The sequence below is a fragment of the Phytophthora sojae genome (assembly GCF_000149755.1).
Source record: "Phytophthora sojae unplaced genomic scaffold PHYSOscaffold_1, whole genome shotgun sequence".
Taxonomy (NCBI): domain Eukaryota; phylum Oomycota; class Peronosporomycetes; order Peronosporales; family Peronosporaceae; genus Phytophthora; species Phytophthora sojae.
Genome location: NW_009258115.1, coordinates 4,698,495 through 4,712,656, shown reverse-complemented (window position 1 = coordinate 4,712,656; position 14,162 = coordinate 4,698,495). Strand labels below are relative to the sequence as shown.

At 53.2% G+C, this 14,162-nt stretch overlaps 7 protein-coding genes across 7 annotated transcripts; 5 read left to right on the top strand and 2 right to left on the bottom strand.

Moving 5' to 3' along the window:
* Positions 1-53: 53 nt before the first annotated feature.
* Positions 54-889, top strand: PHYSODRAFT_471314 (hypothetical protein; the record flags this gene model as incomplete). Its single annotated transcript, XM_009516819.1, has 2 exons — positions 54-346; positions 418-889. 2 exons carry the CDS (start codon positions 54-56, stop codon positions 887-889), a joined length of 765 nt encoding a protein of 254 aa, XP_009515114.1.
* A 444-nt stretch (positions 890-1,333) lies between these two features.
* Positions 1,334-1,786, top strand: PHYSODRAFT_321562 (hypothetical protein; the record flags this gene model as incomplete). The annotated part of the gene is made up of 1 exon (XM_009516818.1): positions 1,334-1,786. One exon carries the CDS (start codon positions 1,334-1,336, stop codon positions 1,784-1,786), a length of 453 nt encoding a protein of 150 aa, XP_009515113.1.
* Positions 1,787-1,809: 23 nt separating this feature from the next.
* PHYSODRAFT_447998 (hypothetical protein) lies at positions 1,810-2,019 on the bottom strand (the record flags this gene model as incomplete). The annotated part of the gene is made up of 1 exon (XM_009516817.1): positions 1,810-2,019. A coding segment is annotated over one exon (210 nt), but the record flags the coding sequence as incomplete, so codon positions are not given.
* A 4,127-nt stretch (positions 2,020-6,146) lies between these two features.
* PHYSODRAFT_284141 (hypothetical protein) lies at positions 6,147-6,599 on the top strand (the record flags this gene model as incomplete). The annotated part of the gene is made up of 1 exon (XM_009516816.1): positions 6,147-6,599. One exon carries the CDS (start codon positions 6,147-6,149, stop codon positions 6,597-6,599), a length of 453 nt encoding a protein of 150 aa, XP_009515111.1.
* A 466-nt stretch (positions 6,600-7,065) lies between these two features.
* PHYSODRAFT_472296 (hypothetical protein) lies at positions 7,066-9,043 on the top strand (the record flags this gene model as incomplete). The annotated part of the gene is made up of 5 exons (XM_009516815.1): positions 7,066-7,131; positions 7,316-7,573; positions 7,943-8,124; positions 8,173-8,307; positions 8,386-9,043. Coding segments are annotated over 5 exons (1,299 nt in total), but the record flags the coding sequence as incomplete, so codon positions are not given.
* Positions 9,044-9,103: 60 nt separating this feature from the next.
* PHYSODRAFT_438751 (hypothetical protein) lies at positions 9,104-10,846 on the bottom strand (the record flags this gene model as incomplete). The annotated part of the gene is made up of 1 exon (XM_009516814.1): positions 9,104-10,846. A coding segment is annotated over one exon (1,743 nt), but the record flags the coding sequence as incomplete, so codon positions are not given.
* A 1,322-nt stretch (positions 10,847-12,168) lies between these two features.
* PHYSODRAFT_477641 (hypothetical protein) lies at positions 12,169-13,950 on the top strand (the record flags this gene model as incomplete). The annotated part of the gene is made up of 7 exons (XM_009516813.1): positions 12,169-12,318; positions 12,381-12,432; positions 12,498-12,868; positions 12,941-13,053; positions 13,230-13,366; positions 13,432-13,785; positions 13,859-13,950. The coding sequence occupies 7 exons, from the start codon at positions 12,169-12,171 to the stop codon at positions 13,948-13,950; spliced, it is 1,269 nt and encodes a 422-aa protein (XP_009515108.1).
* Positions 13,951-14,162: the final 212 nt, after the last annotated feature.

Genomic DNA, 14,162 nt, shown 5'->3' with positions numbered 1-14,162 from the left:
AGGGAAAATAGTGATGTCTTGTAAAAACTGAAGTGTAGCCATTTCCCAATCCGATGGCCGCCGTAACTGCCGGTGCTGCTGCTCCGTCCTGCAGTCCGTTGGCTCCGACGGAGCTCGAGCGCGAGCACGTGCACAAGGTGTACGACCTCATTGCGCCGCATTTCAGCCACACGCGACACCATCCGTGGCCCCAAGTGACCCAATTCCTCGAGCAATTGGAGCCTGGTGCACTCGTGGCTGACGTGGGCTGTGGCAATGGCAAATACCTGCGGGTGAACCCCTCGCTGTGCATGATCGGAGCCGATCGCAGCATCCCATTGATGCAAACTGCAGCGTCGAGTGACTGGTGCGTAATTGATATGTGACATCTTGAGGGCGTGAGGTGTTCGCTAACTGAGACCCTGTCGCCAATTACAGCAACTTGCTGGGTTGTGATGCACTCAAGGTCCCGCTGAGGTCGGGGGCATTCGATGCGGCGTTGTCCATTGCAGTGATGCATCATATTTCCACGGAGGAACGACGTGTTGCACTTATCAGTGAACTGGCGCGGTTGGTTCGAGTTGGTGGCGAGGTGTTGATCGTCGCCTGGGCCTTTGAGCAGGATGAGCGTTCGAAGCGGCGTTTCGAGAAGCAGGACGTCATGGTGGAGTGGAAACTGCAGCAAAAGTACGCTCAGGAAAAGGGGAGCGAGGAAGAGGTCGATGGCGGTGCAGGGTCCCATGGACGCGCTGATCGTGAAAAGCGGTGGGTGGTCTACGAGCGATACTGCCACGTGTATCGCAAGGGAGACCTGGAGGCATTGGTGGCGCAGGTCCCTGGTCTTGAAGTGGTGTCTGTCGAGTACAGTCGGTCGAATTGGTGTCTCCGTCTTGCACGTGTTGCAGCTTAGCCGTAACTCGAGCTCCGACAATTGTGTAAAAAGATCATTCAACTCCATTCATCACGCTGTAGAACCATTAAAAACCAGAAAGGTACTGTACCGTATATGGTAGCAAGGCTGCCGTGGCACACGTGTGCCGGTACCACAGGACTTGTTACTTGAATACGAACGCTTCATAGAGCTCCGCTTCTTTCACGATGAGTGTATTGTAGGAGACAACGTAACTTCAGTAGTATCCGGATGATGAAGAAAATGGGAGCTGTCGTTAGAGCGTGTTCGCTACGCAGCTGGAGATGGATATCTGCAGGGAGTTGGTGCATCTCCATCTCCAGCTTGTTCGCTACAACAGAGCGCATCTAGGTAAAATTAGCCAATCACAGTGCGACTCGCTCTCCTTCTCCTTACTTTGCTGTTCCGGGAACACTGTGCCCGAGACACCGGACGCGTGGCAAGATGGACCAAGCTGCCGATGACGCTCCGAGAGCTGCGCCTCCGCTCCCGTCAGCCAGTGGCGACCTCGTGCTGGCTACTGCCAGTTTGGACATACCTGTCTCTGATGTTGCTCTTGCCCAGACTGTGTATGCGACACCGGCCACTACTCAAACGGAGCTGGATGCCCGCACTTCCTCGCTGGCGCTGGCGCTGCCGCATTCAGAGACACCCAGCCAGCTTTTTGCGCTCGGAGTTGTAGCTGCGTCAGCCCGCAACCAAGACTCACATCGCCGCGTTGGGAATCAGAAGAAGAAGGCCAATACTGGTGAAACGTCTATCGCTACGAAGCAACCCTCCTTTGCGTGGACGACTGCAGCAGCTGATGCCCTGCTGCGGGCTCGTTTTGACACGGCTGCAACTTTCTTCTCAAAGCTATGCTGCCGTACTTTGGCAGCAGCAAACAGAACACCTTGATCTCGTAGTAAACCAGCAATACGTAGGAAAGTTGGCTTGGTGCAGCGAAGATTGTCTTCAAACCAACTTGCATACGCGGCTGACTGTAGCATGGGCTCAAAGTGCAGTGAGGTCACGGTACGATTCTGTTCCTTAGGGCCTTGCGGCGCATCGTCGGATTCTCCTGATAGGAGGACTGCAACCTGTGCGACAGCTGAGCATGTAGCAACCAGTACAGCTTCCTCTTCGTTCATTGTGTGTGCGGCTGAACTGCCTCAATCTCCAGCTACTTTCTCCTTCTCCAGCTCCCAGAGCTGGAGAAGGAGACGGGGTAATTCTCCAGTTGTCACGTTGTGAACTAAACTATTTTGACCAATCAAAAGACAAGAAATAGAGTTGATGAGAGGTCATCTCCATCTCCAGCTACCTAGCGAACACGCTCTTATCACGCTACCGTCTTCCCTCGTACTACAGTAATGTGCGTGAATACCGGACGCCTGATATATATAAGGTCTCCAAGAGTATAAGTTGAATCCAATTCGTTAAGAAAAATGAATGTATTGATATTATTTAGTTCGTCAAGAAATTGATGGCGGCCTTGTTAATAAGGCCCGAGTGATACCAGCAATGCTGTATGGTGGTGAAGAGATCCTCTATTTGCGTTAATTGCTAACTATAGCGACCTGGATTATAGGCAGTGCCTACTTGGCCACGGTGGGCGCAGTTCTTGGGGGCTTGATGCCGGATTTCTGATGGCTTTGTGCCGAATTTCTGGGGTTCTGGTGGCTTGATGCCGATTTTCTTGGTGGTGCTTGAAATATTTGGACAAATGAGAGTCCACCAATCTCCCATGCTGCAAAGTCCTTCCTTGTTCTCCTCTTGCCAGCTGCAGCAATGCTGTATGGTATCAGCAGTAACCTTCGACCAGGCGTCCTCACACCACATCAAAGCAGTAAGAATGTCAAACCTCTTGATACAGTGGATGATACCTTGGTTGGTAGTTTGAGGCTTTGATCGCAAATGAGGAAGTGAACGCTTTTAAAGAAAATCAAAGTGGCGAAAGCGCGCCAATATTCAAATTACCGCTGAATACGACATCACGAGTTTAATGGATTTTTAGCTCAGTACCTTTGCTTATCACCATCTCGTCACATCGTAAGCCCATAATAATGAATTATACAAGGGTATTAGCTGTAGACCCGTCCGGTATTCACGCACATTACTGTAGACGCCTGGGCGTTCTAAAAAAATAGAACGCGCACAGTGGGCGTTCTATTTGAATAAAAGGCCTAGGCGTTATATTCAAGTGAAACTGAAGGATGCAAAAGGTAGGCGTTGTATTCAAGAAATCTAAAATCCCTGAAGGTTGGTAGTGGCCTCTAAGGCGCCCAGCTGCTCAACCCATTTCCGAACTATCGACGTCGAGGGTATCTTGAGTTTTGCGGCAAGGGCGGCAAACCCAAAACCGTCGACACCCTTCTTGTACTCTCCAGCAACACTGCGCTTGAATCCGATACTGTAGCTATTACGCTTTTTCTTGGCTGACATTCTTGAGTTGTGTTACGCTTGGGTAGGCGTTCTATTTTGCTATAGCTTCAGTTCGAGGGTCCGATCAGATTCGGGATTGTTGACCAACCTCGAATACAACGCCTAGGCGTCTAGTACGAGGGAAGCCGGTAGCATAAGTTTACCATTTACAAGCACCGTGCCAAATGCAATGTATGCATGCACGTGTCATGCGCTGGACAAAATTTGTCCGTTTGGCGGGACCCCGGGGTCCCCGCTTGCCCCGCATTAGCAACCGGTATATTCGGTAAATTCAAGTGTATGTATCTATGCTATGTATGTCTTGTAGCATCGACTCTCGAGTTGCACAGAGCTGCAGAGTTCGCAACTTTGCGTGCCCGACGCCGCTGCTGCTGTAGCAGGCGCTAGCTTCAAGCCGTGAGCTTGAATCTGCTTGGTCGTATGCAGCAGCTTTGTGGTCACGACGATTTCAATACTTACGTATCACGTTTGCGCCGAGGAACCTCTGCACCTCCAGTTCGCCTAGACTTCATACTGGATGCTAGATGCTTGAAGGTGAAATGAGCTCTAGCTAAACTCGAAAAATTATCACAAAGTTGTCACAACCTATACAGTATATATTATCACTGCCCCGCCGATAAAAATAAATAATTCCGGTCGCCATCGGTACATGATGCGGGATCCCGGGGTCCGGCCAATAGCTTCAACTGCACAGGGTTCGACCGGTCCGCTAAGAACGGAGCAGCCTTGAGAGGTGAAGATTGCTTCCCAATCAATGTGCTCATCCAGACATACGTGTACCGCAATTCGCATGTTGAGAGCTGCACCCACTTATGAGATGCACCTACATCGACCAATCATATGAAGCAATCTACATATTTTTATCCAATCAGACCAATTATTATATCCGGCAAATAAGATATAACCACAATATTACAGCTGTGACTTAAATTGTGAGTTCTACTCTAATTTTCCGATCGGGGCGGATCGCCAGACTATGGTCGCCCGGCTATGCCCCCTTGACTCCCTACTAAGTACGGATTGGCCTTGACATGCGGGCACAGAACCATATGTTTGTTGGCCGGCGATTCGGCAAATGACTTGGACAGGGGCCCCAAAACCGACCCGATTCATTTGGCCGGGATTCACAATACAACATGTTGAATTTTGTAAATGATACTTTTATTGTGCTTTGGAGTTATTTTGCCGACCATTTTAGACGCTAAATATGGCAAAGCCTGCTCCTAAATATGTGTGAAAAAAGATACACGAGCTGCTAAAATTATGCATAAATCCACCTCCTCATATATATATCGACTTGGGAGGGCCTGTCAGCAGCCATGCATAGGCCCAGTACACCACCGTCCATGATCCCCAGCACATCCACCCTCTTATGCATAATTGCCGTGTGTGTAGGTGCTTGTGGGTAAAAACCGACAGAATTGCAGCTGCACAGCCACAATTGCACTTTCTCAAAACTGCAATTGTGGCGCTTTTAGCGTAACTCTAGGCTTCCACCCATTTATGCACCTCGATTTATCGTAAATCTAGCAGGTGGTCGCTATAAATACAGCAAATCTCGCCTCATACAGGCGTCCCCGGCCTATTCGCCACAGTGGTACTTATGATGTTTGCGAATCAACAAGATTCACGTGGTCTGAACATAGATGAGTATGTACTGAGTTACTACAAGCTTAGCTCAAGAATACGGTGGTGGTATTGATGCAACGTGCCACTTGTCGCAGTAGGTCTCGCTGTACACGCATCTAAGTCAATATGTTTGCAGAAATAGCGCGCAAATCTTGAGAACTGCTTGTACTTCCTGTGCGAGGTACATTAAAATATACAGCCGGGACTAGCCCGGGGACGACTGTATTGCCAAAATCATTGATTATACAGATCAACATTACCGGGGTGAACATAGGGTGCAGCTCTCCACATGCGAATTGCGGTATAATATTGTGCTTTGCAGTTGTTTTGGCGAATCGGAGTAAAATAGCTACCTACTAAGATGGGGCTAGGTTATCGGAGCAGATTAGCAGGTCCCTCGTAGGGAATTAGGACCAAGAATTGCTAGTCCGATGGAAGCACTTGCGCAGATCCTACAAACAGCCGAAAGCCCAAATGTCGCCCATTTTCACGGCATTCGGGGTTTGAGGTCTTACGAAGGACTCCTGCCAAGTCTTGTGGCAGGTGTCGAGCACAAGTGCGGCATGTACTCTCTCGATTACCGGTGGCGAGCTGTTCCTCCGAGCAGTGACTTACTGTAGATTGCGGTCCCAGTTTCTTCGCTTGAGTGTCCAGCAGCTGCAGTGTACATTGACTCATGCTCAGAGGTTGGAGTGCCACGCGTAAACCCACTTTCATACGAGCTGACTCTAATACGGCGTATGTCAACCGCAAAATAAACTTAGGGAAACACGATGCAGTCGATACGTTAAACACTCCAGTCTCCGCCCTTCGCCTTCGCGGGTTCCGGCATTGCTTGCTTCTCTAAACAAAGCTTGCTTGGCTTGGACTCCAACCGGAGTCCATTGAACGGAGACTCCGGGAGACCGCTCATCGGACTCGTCCGAGATTTGCATGTCAGATTTAGAGACCGCCAACCTCAGATTAACTGACCTCCAAAGTCCTACGTAGGACTCGGCAAAATGACCGAAAGGTACATCACCCTATGGCTTCGGCTCCGAATGCATTCGTGCCCTCGTGAACAGATGAACAGGACAGAGAATCGAGCACGATCAACAAAGCGATGTGAATGGCACCGCCACCAGCCTCGTTCGTGGCTCTCCATTTTTCAATTTCCCTCGAAACCCAACGGGCTGCAACCATGCGGACGTATCTCGTTTTGCTAATGGCGGTGGGCGCTTTCCTTTCGAGCAGCTCAGCGTTGCCCACGACAACAGATTCAAGTCCGAACAAGCTTCAGAAGAACGAGGCGGTTGGAGCCGTCGCCCCTCACGCGAATCGCAATGACCAACGTTTTCTGCGGAGCTACGAGGAGAAAGTCGACGCGGATAGCGAAGACAGGGATTTGGCAGGCTTCATCAAGGCTGTGAAGGCGATGTCGAGTCGTTCCACATGGGATGAGTATGTGTACGCGAAGAAACTCGCACAAATCAAAAAGTACTACGGCAAGAAAATGTCGTACGAAAAACTCTACAAGGAGAAAGGAGTCGACTTTAGCGACGCCTTCCACGCACTGAAAATCCCCGACGAACCAAAGGGTTCAGAGATCAGGAAATGGTATGATGGTTACTACGAATTCTGGGTCGCCATGAAGGAGAAGAATATAAAGGGCGGATAAATTGCTGTTGGTATCAAATCCAAGTTTCTTTATTCGTATTCGGGCTCATTTCATCGGGAATGCTAAGTTTGGTTTAGGATTGCTTCTTGCTGCTCTTTTTAGCTGTGTAGTTCGGAATGAACTTGATGGGCAACGATGGCGGCAATGTCAACATTCTTGAAAGCTTGCCGCCTACAGGTGAAGACGGTGATGGTGCGTTAGCCCCGGAGGATAATGAGAGCAGCGGCAATGACGACGGTAGCGACACCTCACGAGTTGTGGATAGCGCGACAAGCTATGCAAGGTTTGTTGTATTGCAGCTGTAGAGTCAAGAATCCCGAACTTGGGGTGAAGATTTTTTTTACGTGCATGTTTCTATTTCTCGTGTAGGGAGTGCTTGCGGACGGAAAACTACACGGAAGCAACGATAGCGCTACGAAGCGTCTTAGAAATCTCAAAGTCAGCCAGCACATCCTATAAATGTGCAGTTCTGCATATTGCCCAGCTTCTAAAAGCTGTCCAGCAACTGGATGCTAGTATCGACTGCATGCTGGTGAGTTGGAAAGAAACTCAGCCCTAATTTGGAAGATTTTGACGCATATCATGGCGGACAGAGTCTTTACCAGTCGATGCCTCCGCCATTTTCACTGGTAGACGGGATCTGCATCATTGTAAGTTTTGTAGCAACTGTTGTTTCTTAGCATCGTTTAATTAGTTATCGGTTCTGTTCACGGAAGGCTCGGCTGTATCAACAGCGTGGATCCGTTGAGGCAGCACAGTTCTGGCGGAAGAAACTCTATCGGCCACCTCTTCTAAGTGTTTTCGACCAGAACAACGTCAAGCTGTGGGAGGCAATGGCCGATCGCTTCTTCGACAACGATCTGTGCGTGTTTGCGGCAGATTTCTATGCCCAAGCCATGGCTGCAGATTCTGGAAACGATTTCGTACCGTCGATTCGCTTTCGATACCGATATTTGGTTTCACTGATGTCGTTCGTGGGTCCACAAGGCCCCACCGCTCACATGAATTTGTGCACCTCGGTTGCATGGTCACTGGCCCAATGGTTTCGTCGTCGCAATGGGAGCGCTGCCCACCTCTCAGCTTGCTATGGAGACTCGAATTTCTATCGCTTGCGTCAGCTGTACTATGTTTCATGTCCAGCAATCTATCGCGTCGTGTTCGTTTGGGTCGATGGGCCTGCTGGTCGGATAGCACGGTGGTGGAGATGTCTCTGGGCTAAATTGCACCCACCCCAGAGCAGTACTAGCGCTTCAGTATCAGCCCCGTCCTCCGTATCACGCACAAAGCGTAAAGGCAACAAGAGACTGGTGCGAAACCCAGCACCATCTACCCGAGAACGCCAGCCCCGAAGTCAAACTCGAACCGGACTTCGTGGAAAAGTGTCGGCACCTTCATCCACTTCTCCCTCCCCGACAAGAAAGCCGTATACGAGTGATACGATGCGCAAGAAGACTCAGGTCATACCGTCTCGCGATATTTCCACGGAGCCAGGCAAAAAGACGAATGCGAATGGAATCGACACCCGGTCCGAAAACGTGGATATAAAGCGACAAGTCGACACCACCGCCCCCAGTAATAACGCACCTACGATTGATGAGACCTCGATAACCGCAAGACGGCGCGAATATGTTACGACTCGCGCTGCAATGAAGAAGTCCAGCGAATTCTGTAAGCAATCTCCTACGAAACGCAGTCCCAGAGGTCTCAGGTGAGTCTACGTTCCAGTACTTGCACCAACTTACACACGTTTCGTCTTTTGACTTACTGTTGTGGCTCCGTTCGTTAGACGTCCCAAGGGCTCAACCCACGCGGATCCGACATATGAGCGGCCTCGATCTGCTCAATCTACCAAGCTTTCTGCTAGAGACGAGCAAGGCATGACCCGGTCATCCAGTACCAGCTTGTTGGACGTTTATCCTCTGCAGTTACCAAGAACGGAGGACTTTGTTGCCGCCTGCGGTCGGGAACCAGGTTTCGCAGATCTCGACTTGGACGAGGTGAGCGAGTTCGCTCGTTTGGCACACTACCGAGCTCGCGTTCTTGCTGGCAAACACGCTCGTGTGGATAGCTTAGACACTGCGAAAGTCAAGCCCCAATGGCTGCAGGATCTTGAGCGAGCGGTGACGCTAGTAGGAACTCAGCAACAACGCAACCTGATCAGTGGCAAAGTGGTGGTCGAGGCTGACTCCATTGCCCACTTGTCCGAGGTGCACACGCGCGTGGTGCTTCAGATCACGACTTTGTGTCGACAGTACACGCGCGACTTTGGCGAAAGCTCGTTCACACGAAGGCTGCGCGCGTTGACTCGTCGACTGGTTGAATGGAAGTTCACGCGCATGTCCGAGGTGGTCGCTGCACTGAGTGAGGCGAAGTCTGTCGCCATGCAAGAAGAGAAGCAGAGGAACCTCGAGTTCTACCACGTTCACAACGTGAATAAAGATTAAAACACGACTTCACTGTGTCGATGATACATTTCAGGCCTTTAGGTCTCACTCATGTTGTTGCTGCTGGTTGGGGGCACTGGATGTGCCACTCGCACTCGATTTGTGCTGTTCGCCTTGAGGTTCGTTCGAGGCTTCCGCAGCATAGTGACTTTCACTGCCGCGGTAGCTGTGGCCACTGTTGGTACAGCGGTGTTGGAGGTATGCCTGCTGAGCTTCAGCCTGTCGTGGGGAGCGACCCCGCGGTTGCTCCCCATGAGCACTTCCTGGTCGAGACGTAGAGATGCGGTCGACATCCACCATGGAGAATGCTGCGCTAGCTCCCAGAGTGTCAGTGGGCGACATGAAGCTTGCCGTCTCGCGAGGTCGAGGGGCTGCGGATGTTCGGCCGTAGTCTGCAGCTCTTGCTCGCATCGTTGGGTATTGAGGATATCCCAGACCACCCGGCATCGGACTCGCCTGGCCGCCAGGAGAGGAGCCCGTCGAGTCCCGGTAGTAGCCTGTGGGCGTGCCCGACGCAGTTCCTTCCGGCGCGGCCCGCGCGCTCAATCGCTGAATGTAGCGGCCTTCTGCTCGAATGCGATTGCGAGGGTGTGCTTCAAGCTGGCGATCTGACAGGAATGCGTCGCCGCGTTCTCGCCAGCCCGGTGAGTCCGCAAACCGGCGAGTATACTCTGCCGATTCTGCCCGACCGGGGGCCGGTTCAACACCAGACCAACGGGAGGAGAAAGGATTCTCCAGCGTGGGATCGCGGCTAGAAACTCGCCGATATCCTCTAAGATCAGGCGGGGCTTGGATGCGAGCTTCACTCGTCGTCTCACCTCCGACGAGCCGGTCTCCAGACATCCGAATGCGCCCACCCATACCTTGTCCGCGATAAGCAGCAATACGGCTGGCTGCCTCCGCACGTCGATTCAGTTCCTCGGTTCTGTTCAGCGCCGCTTCAGCACCACGCCCCATACCCGCACGCATCGGGATCCCGGCGGCTACGTACGCGTCATCGCGCGCCTGTCGCGTCCTCTTGCCGTCAAACTGTTCCGCGCTAGGCGAATCTGACGTCGTTCGTTTCCTCGACGCACCTCCAGTGCTGCCGTGGTTGCTTCCCGTGTCCGTAAACGCTGCCGAGCTGGGTGCAGCTTCACGGGGCAACAGCGACAGGATAGCGGAGTGCACGTTAGCAGGGAAGCACGCGGTGAGGAGCTCGCTCTCGGAGGCGATGTACCCGACAACGTCCAGCGCAGACAGGAAGATCTCTCCTGAAGGCGACACGAAGCGCGTCTCGCCCCTTCCAGAGGTACTGGTCTGCACGCGCCACCCTTGCCGCACCAGACTGGGCAGCGCGTGGTTCTCGAACAGACTGATGACAAACTGCGCCTCACGCTCGCTGACCTGGATACGCGCGCGTCGAGGCGCAGCGCTGGCTTGCCTCGGCGGTGCCATCATAAAGTCCCCAGTATCGGGACTAGCGGGCGACGCCCCGCCCTCCGTCTTCTTCAGCAGCAGCGAGATGGCCGGCGGGGGCTGCGACGGATCCGCGCGCTCGATCTCGTCCTGGATCAGGATCTGCAGCGTGCCGTCCACCGTCAGGTCCTCTGCGTCACCGTCCGCGTAGACCACAGTGTAGAGCGAGACACGCTTGTCGAACTTGACTACTTGTCCCAAGAAGCGGCCGTGGCCAGCGAACGTCTTGGCCACGCGCAGACCGATAAGGTCCTCAGCGAACACCTCGCGCCCGTGGAACATGATGCGCACTTCGCGTCCGTCATGCGGAGACGGCGGCGCGGACGGATCCTCGTCCTCCGCGTCGCCCGCGGCACCGTCGTCGTCTCCGTTCATCTCTTCGTCGGGGATCAGCGGGTTGCCCTCCTCCCGCGCGCCTCTAGAAGGTCCTCCAGATCGCTGGAAGGCGTTGGATTGGCTCTGCTGCCCTCCGGTGTTGGCGTTGGCTCCGCTCTGCGGCGGCAGCTTGTTCGTCTCCGAGCTGTTACTGCCTCTGTTGTTGTTCCTACTGGAAGGGGGCGAGTTGCCGCTGCCGCGCAGCTGCAGCAGCGCCGCGCTGCCCGAGGACAGCGACGGCAGCGACTGGTTCTGGCTTTGGCTCTGCATCGGGTTGTCGCTGTCCTTGGGGCCGCTGCCCTGCGATCCGGCGGACGACGGCCGCGGCTTGGAGCGGATGTCCTCGTCCTGCGTGCCGGAGCTGCTGGGCGAGTCGGCGCTGTTGGCCGCGTTCTCGTTCTGCGAGTCGCCGGCGTTGCTGGAGCGCCAGCTCTCGCCCTTGTGGCGGCGGCTGTGGCTGCTGGCCACCACGGGGTTGATGGGCGCGGACGAGAAGCCGCCCGAGATGGCGGCCACGGAGTTGCTGCTGCCAGGGCTCGAGGACGCGGAGCCCGGCGCGGAGCTCGACGCGGGACGGGCCGGCATCGTGCTCGAGCTGGGGAGCTTGAGCTTGAGCTTCGAGGCGGACGCTTGGGTAGTGAGTGACCAAAAGCTCAAAGCTTCCGTTTTCTGGCCGGGGGATTTCTGGATAGTAATGGATGCGAAATTGCAGATGAGGGAGAATGCTTGATGTAAGGGATGTACCTAGATTTTGGTACGGTGGGTAGTATGTATTGGCTTAGGAAGGTTATTCTGGTTGGGAAATGCTGTGTGATGAGAGGGGGTTTTATTCCATTTATGATTGAATGGGGGGTTGGCAACAGTGCGTGGGACCAGTCGCTTTCGGTAATAAAACGGGCAGTGGCTAGCGGAAGACCGCGGAGGGGGACGGTGGGTTACGGATATGAGATCGCGCCTGTGGAAACGCCCCGGCCCAAAGCGTGGGGGCGAAGCCTCGCAAAGTATGACCGCAGGACTATATGGTCGCACGGCGGGGGTTCTGTGCGTGCGCTTTCTTCTCAGAGCCACCCTATGGGGGAGAAGTTGCCCGCCATGATCCAAGTCACGGCATCGGCTGTTCCTCGCAACATGGACCCTACCGTGGTCTAAAACAGTGAACGGGAAGGAAATCCTGTCTTCCGTCATAATATACCTCTCGTTCGGCATCCTCTCAGCCGAAGTGGACAGTTTTCAAGGTGGACAGTTTCAGGACACCATTTTCAGCCAATCCGCAAGCGCCACAACCGACGAGCATGGCGACCCCAGCTGCAGCTCCCGGCAGCGGCGATGGCGCCGTCCTCCCGCGTCCCCCAGCCTCCATGCTGCTTGTCCTGGCCGTCCTAGGACTGCTCTTCGCCTGGCTGCTGAACGCAGTGAACAGAGCCGTCCCGGAGCCCTACATGGTAGATGAATCCTTGGTTTTATTGCCCCTCTACCCTCTTCTGACTGTATCATTCACCTCCAGGACGAGATTTTCCACATCCCGCAGGCCCAAAAGTACTGCGAAGGGCGCTACGGTGGGTATTTCATTGCTGCAATGCACTTGAGTGCTTAATTTACTTACGTTGTATGGTGTCTGTAGACGAATGGGACCCGAAGATCACGACGTTCCCAGGTCTCTACTTGGCGTCGACGCTGTACGCCAAAGTGGCGGCAACGCTGGGATTCGGGGAATTCTGCTCAGTGTCAGTGCTGCGCAGTGTGAATGTGTTGTTTGCTTTGGGCAACGTGGTGCTGTGCGTGCTACTGAGACGCCACATAGCGCCGCAAGACCCAAATGCGCTGCTGCACGCGCTGCGGGTCGCGGTGTTCCCGCCGCTCTTCTTCTTTGCGTTCCTGTTTTACACGGACGGAGGTGCGACGTTTTTTGTGCTGTTGATGGTGCTACTGGCGGAGAAAGTGAACTTGCTGCAGTACCCGCCAACGAGAGGCAACTTCATGCTCAGTTCACTGGTAAGATATACCTGCGCGTTGCGGGGTTTATCTGGCAGGGTGGTATTTCTGACGGTGTATGATGTCGATTAGAGTGGCGCGGTGGCGGTGCTGTTCCGCCAGACGAATATTGTCTGGGTGGTATTTGTTGCAGGCACGGTTGTGGTTCGCTGCGTGGAGCTGGCACACGCAAAGTTCATCTACGGGTGCGTTGCATTTGTGCCGCTTCTTGAATTCAGATTTTGTAAATATTATTGTTGCATTCGTTTTTAGATCACTCAAGGACGACACAAGTGGTGCTGGTACCGCGCACAGGTATAAAGCACAACGGTTTAAATACGTTATGGGTATGGTGAATGACTTTATGATGTGGTGTATGCAGCTCTCTTCGGGTCTTCCTGAACTTCGTCAGTGTTGTTATTACCAACCTACCGTCTATTCTCCAAATCGTCTGGCCATTCGTTGTGACCGTGGCGGGCTTCATTGGCTTTCTTCTGACAAACGGGGGCATCGTCGTGGGTAAGTTATCCCACAAGTTCTCTGCTGCCTTGCTGAAACTCGTAATGCTAACTTTTACTGCACAGGTGACAAATCCAACCACGAGGTGACGTTCCACGGAGCCCAAGTGCTGTACTTCATCGTTGTGGCGGCCTCTGGCTTCGGGCTTAGCCTTATTGCGCCAGTCCAGTTGGGGAGGTTTGCTGGGTCGATTCGACGGAATATTTCGTCGTTCCGGGGGTTCCTGTTTATCATCTTCGTGGTCGCAGTGACTGTCGGTACTGTTTACCGCTTCAGCCCTGTGCACAAGTTCATGCTGGCGGACAACCGGCATTACACATTCTACGTGTGGCGGAAGTTCTTTCTGAAGCACAAGTTGGCCAAGTTCCTCCCGACCCCAGCATACCTCTTCTTCGGCTGGCGATGCTGGAATGACTTGGGTATGTGTTTGCTACTTCCAGTTATTGTATTTTCATTTCTTCTCATCACCGATGTTCTGATGTTTTCTTGCAGGCCAAAGACGATCGCCGTTGTGGAAACTTGTGTACGCGCTTGCCGTTTGCTTGGTCCTCATTCCGTCACCCCTGGTCGAGTACGCAATTTGAAGCAGCGTAATTCCATTTGCTTTCCTGTTCTAACTCATGTTTCTTTGCAGGCCGCGTTACTACTGCGTTCCGTTCATTATCCTCCACTTGAACACGAGCAACGTAAGTTCCCAACTCGAATGCCATTGTTGGGATTACCTTCTAACAAACTTAATAAAATGCACAGCAATCCGCCTTCCACCAATGGGTTTTCGCTGCTGCGTACATGGCTG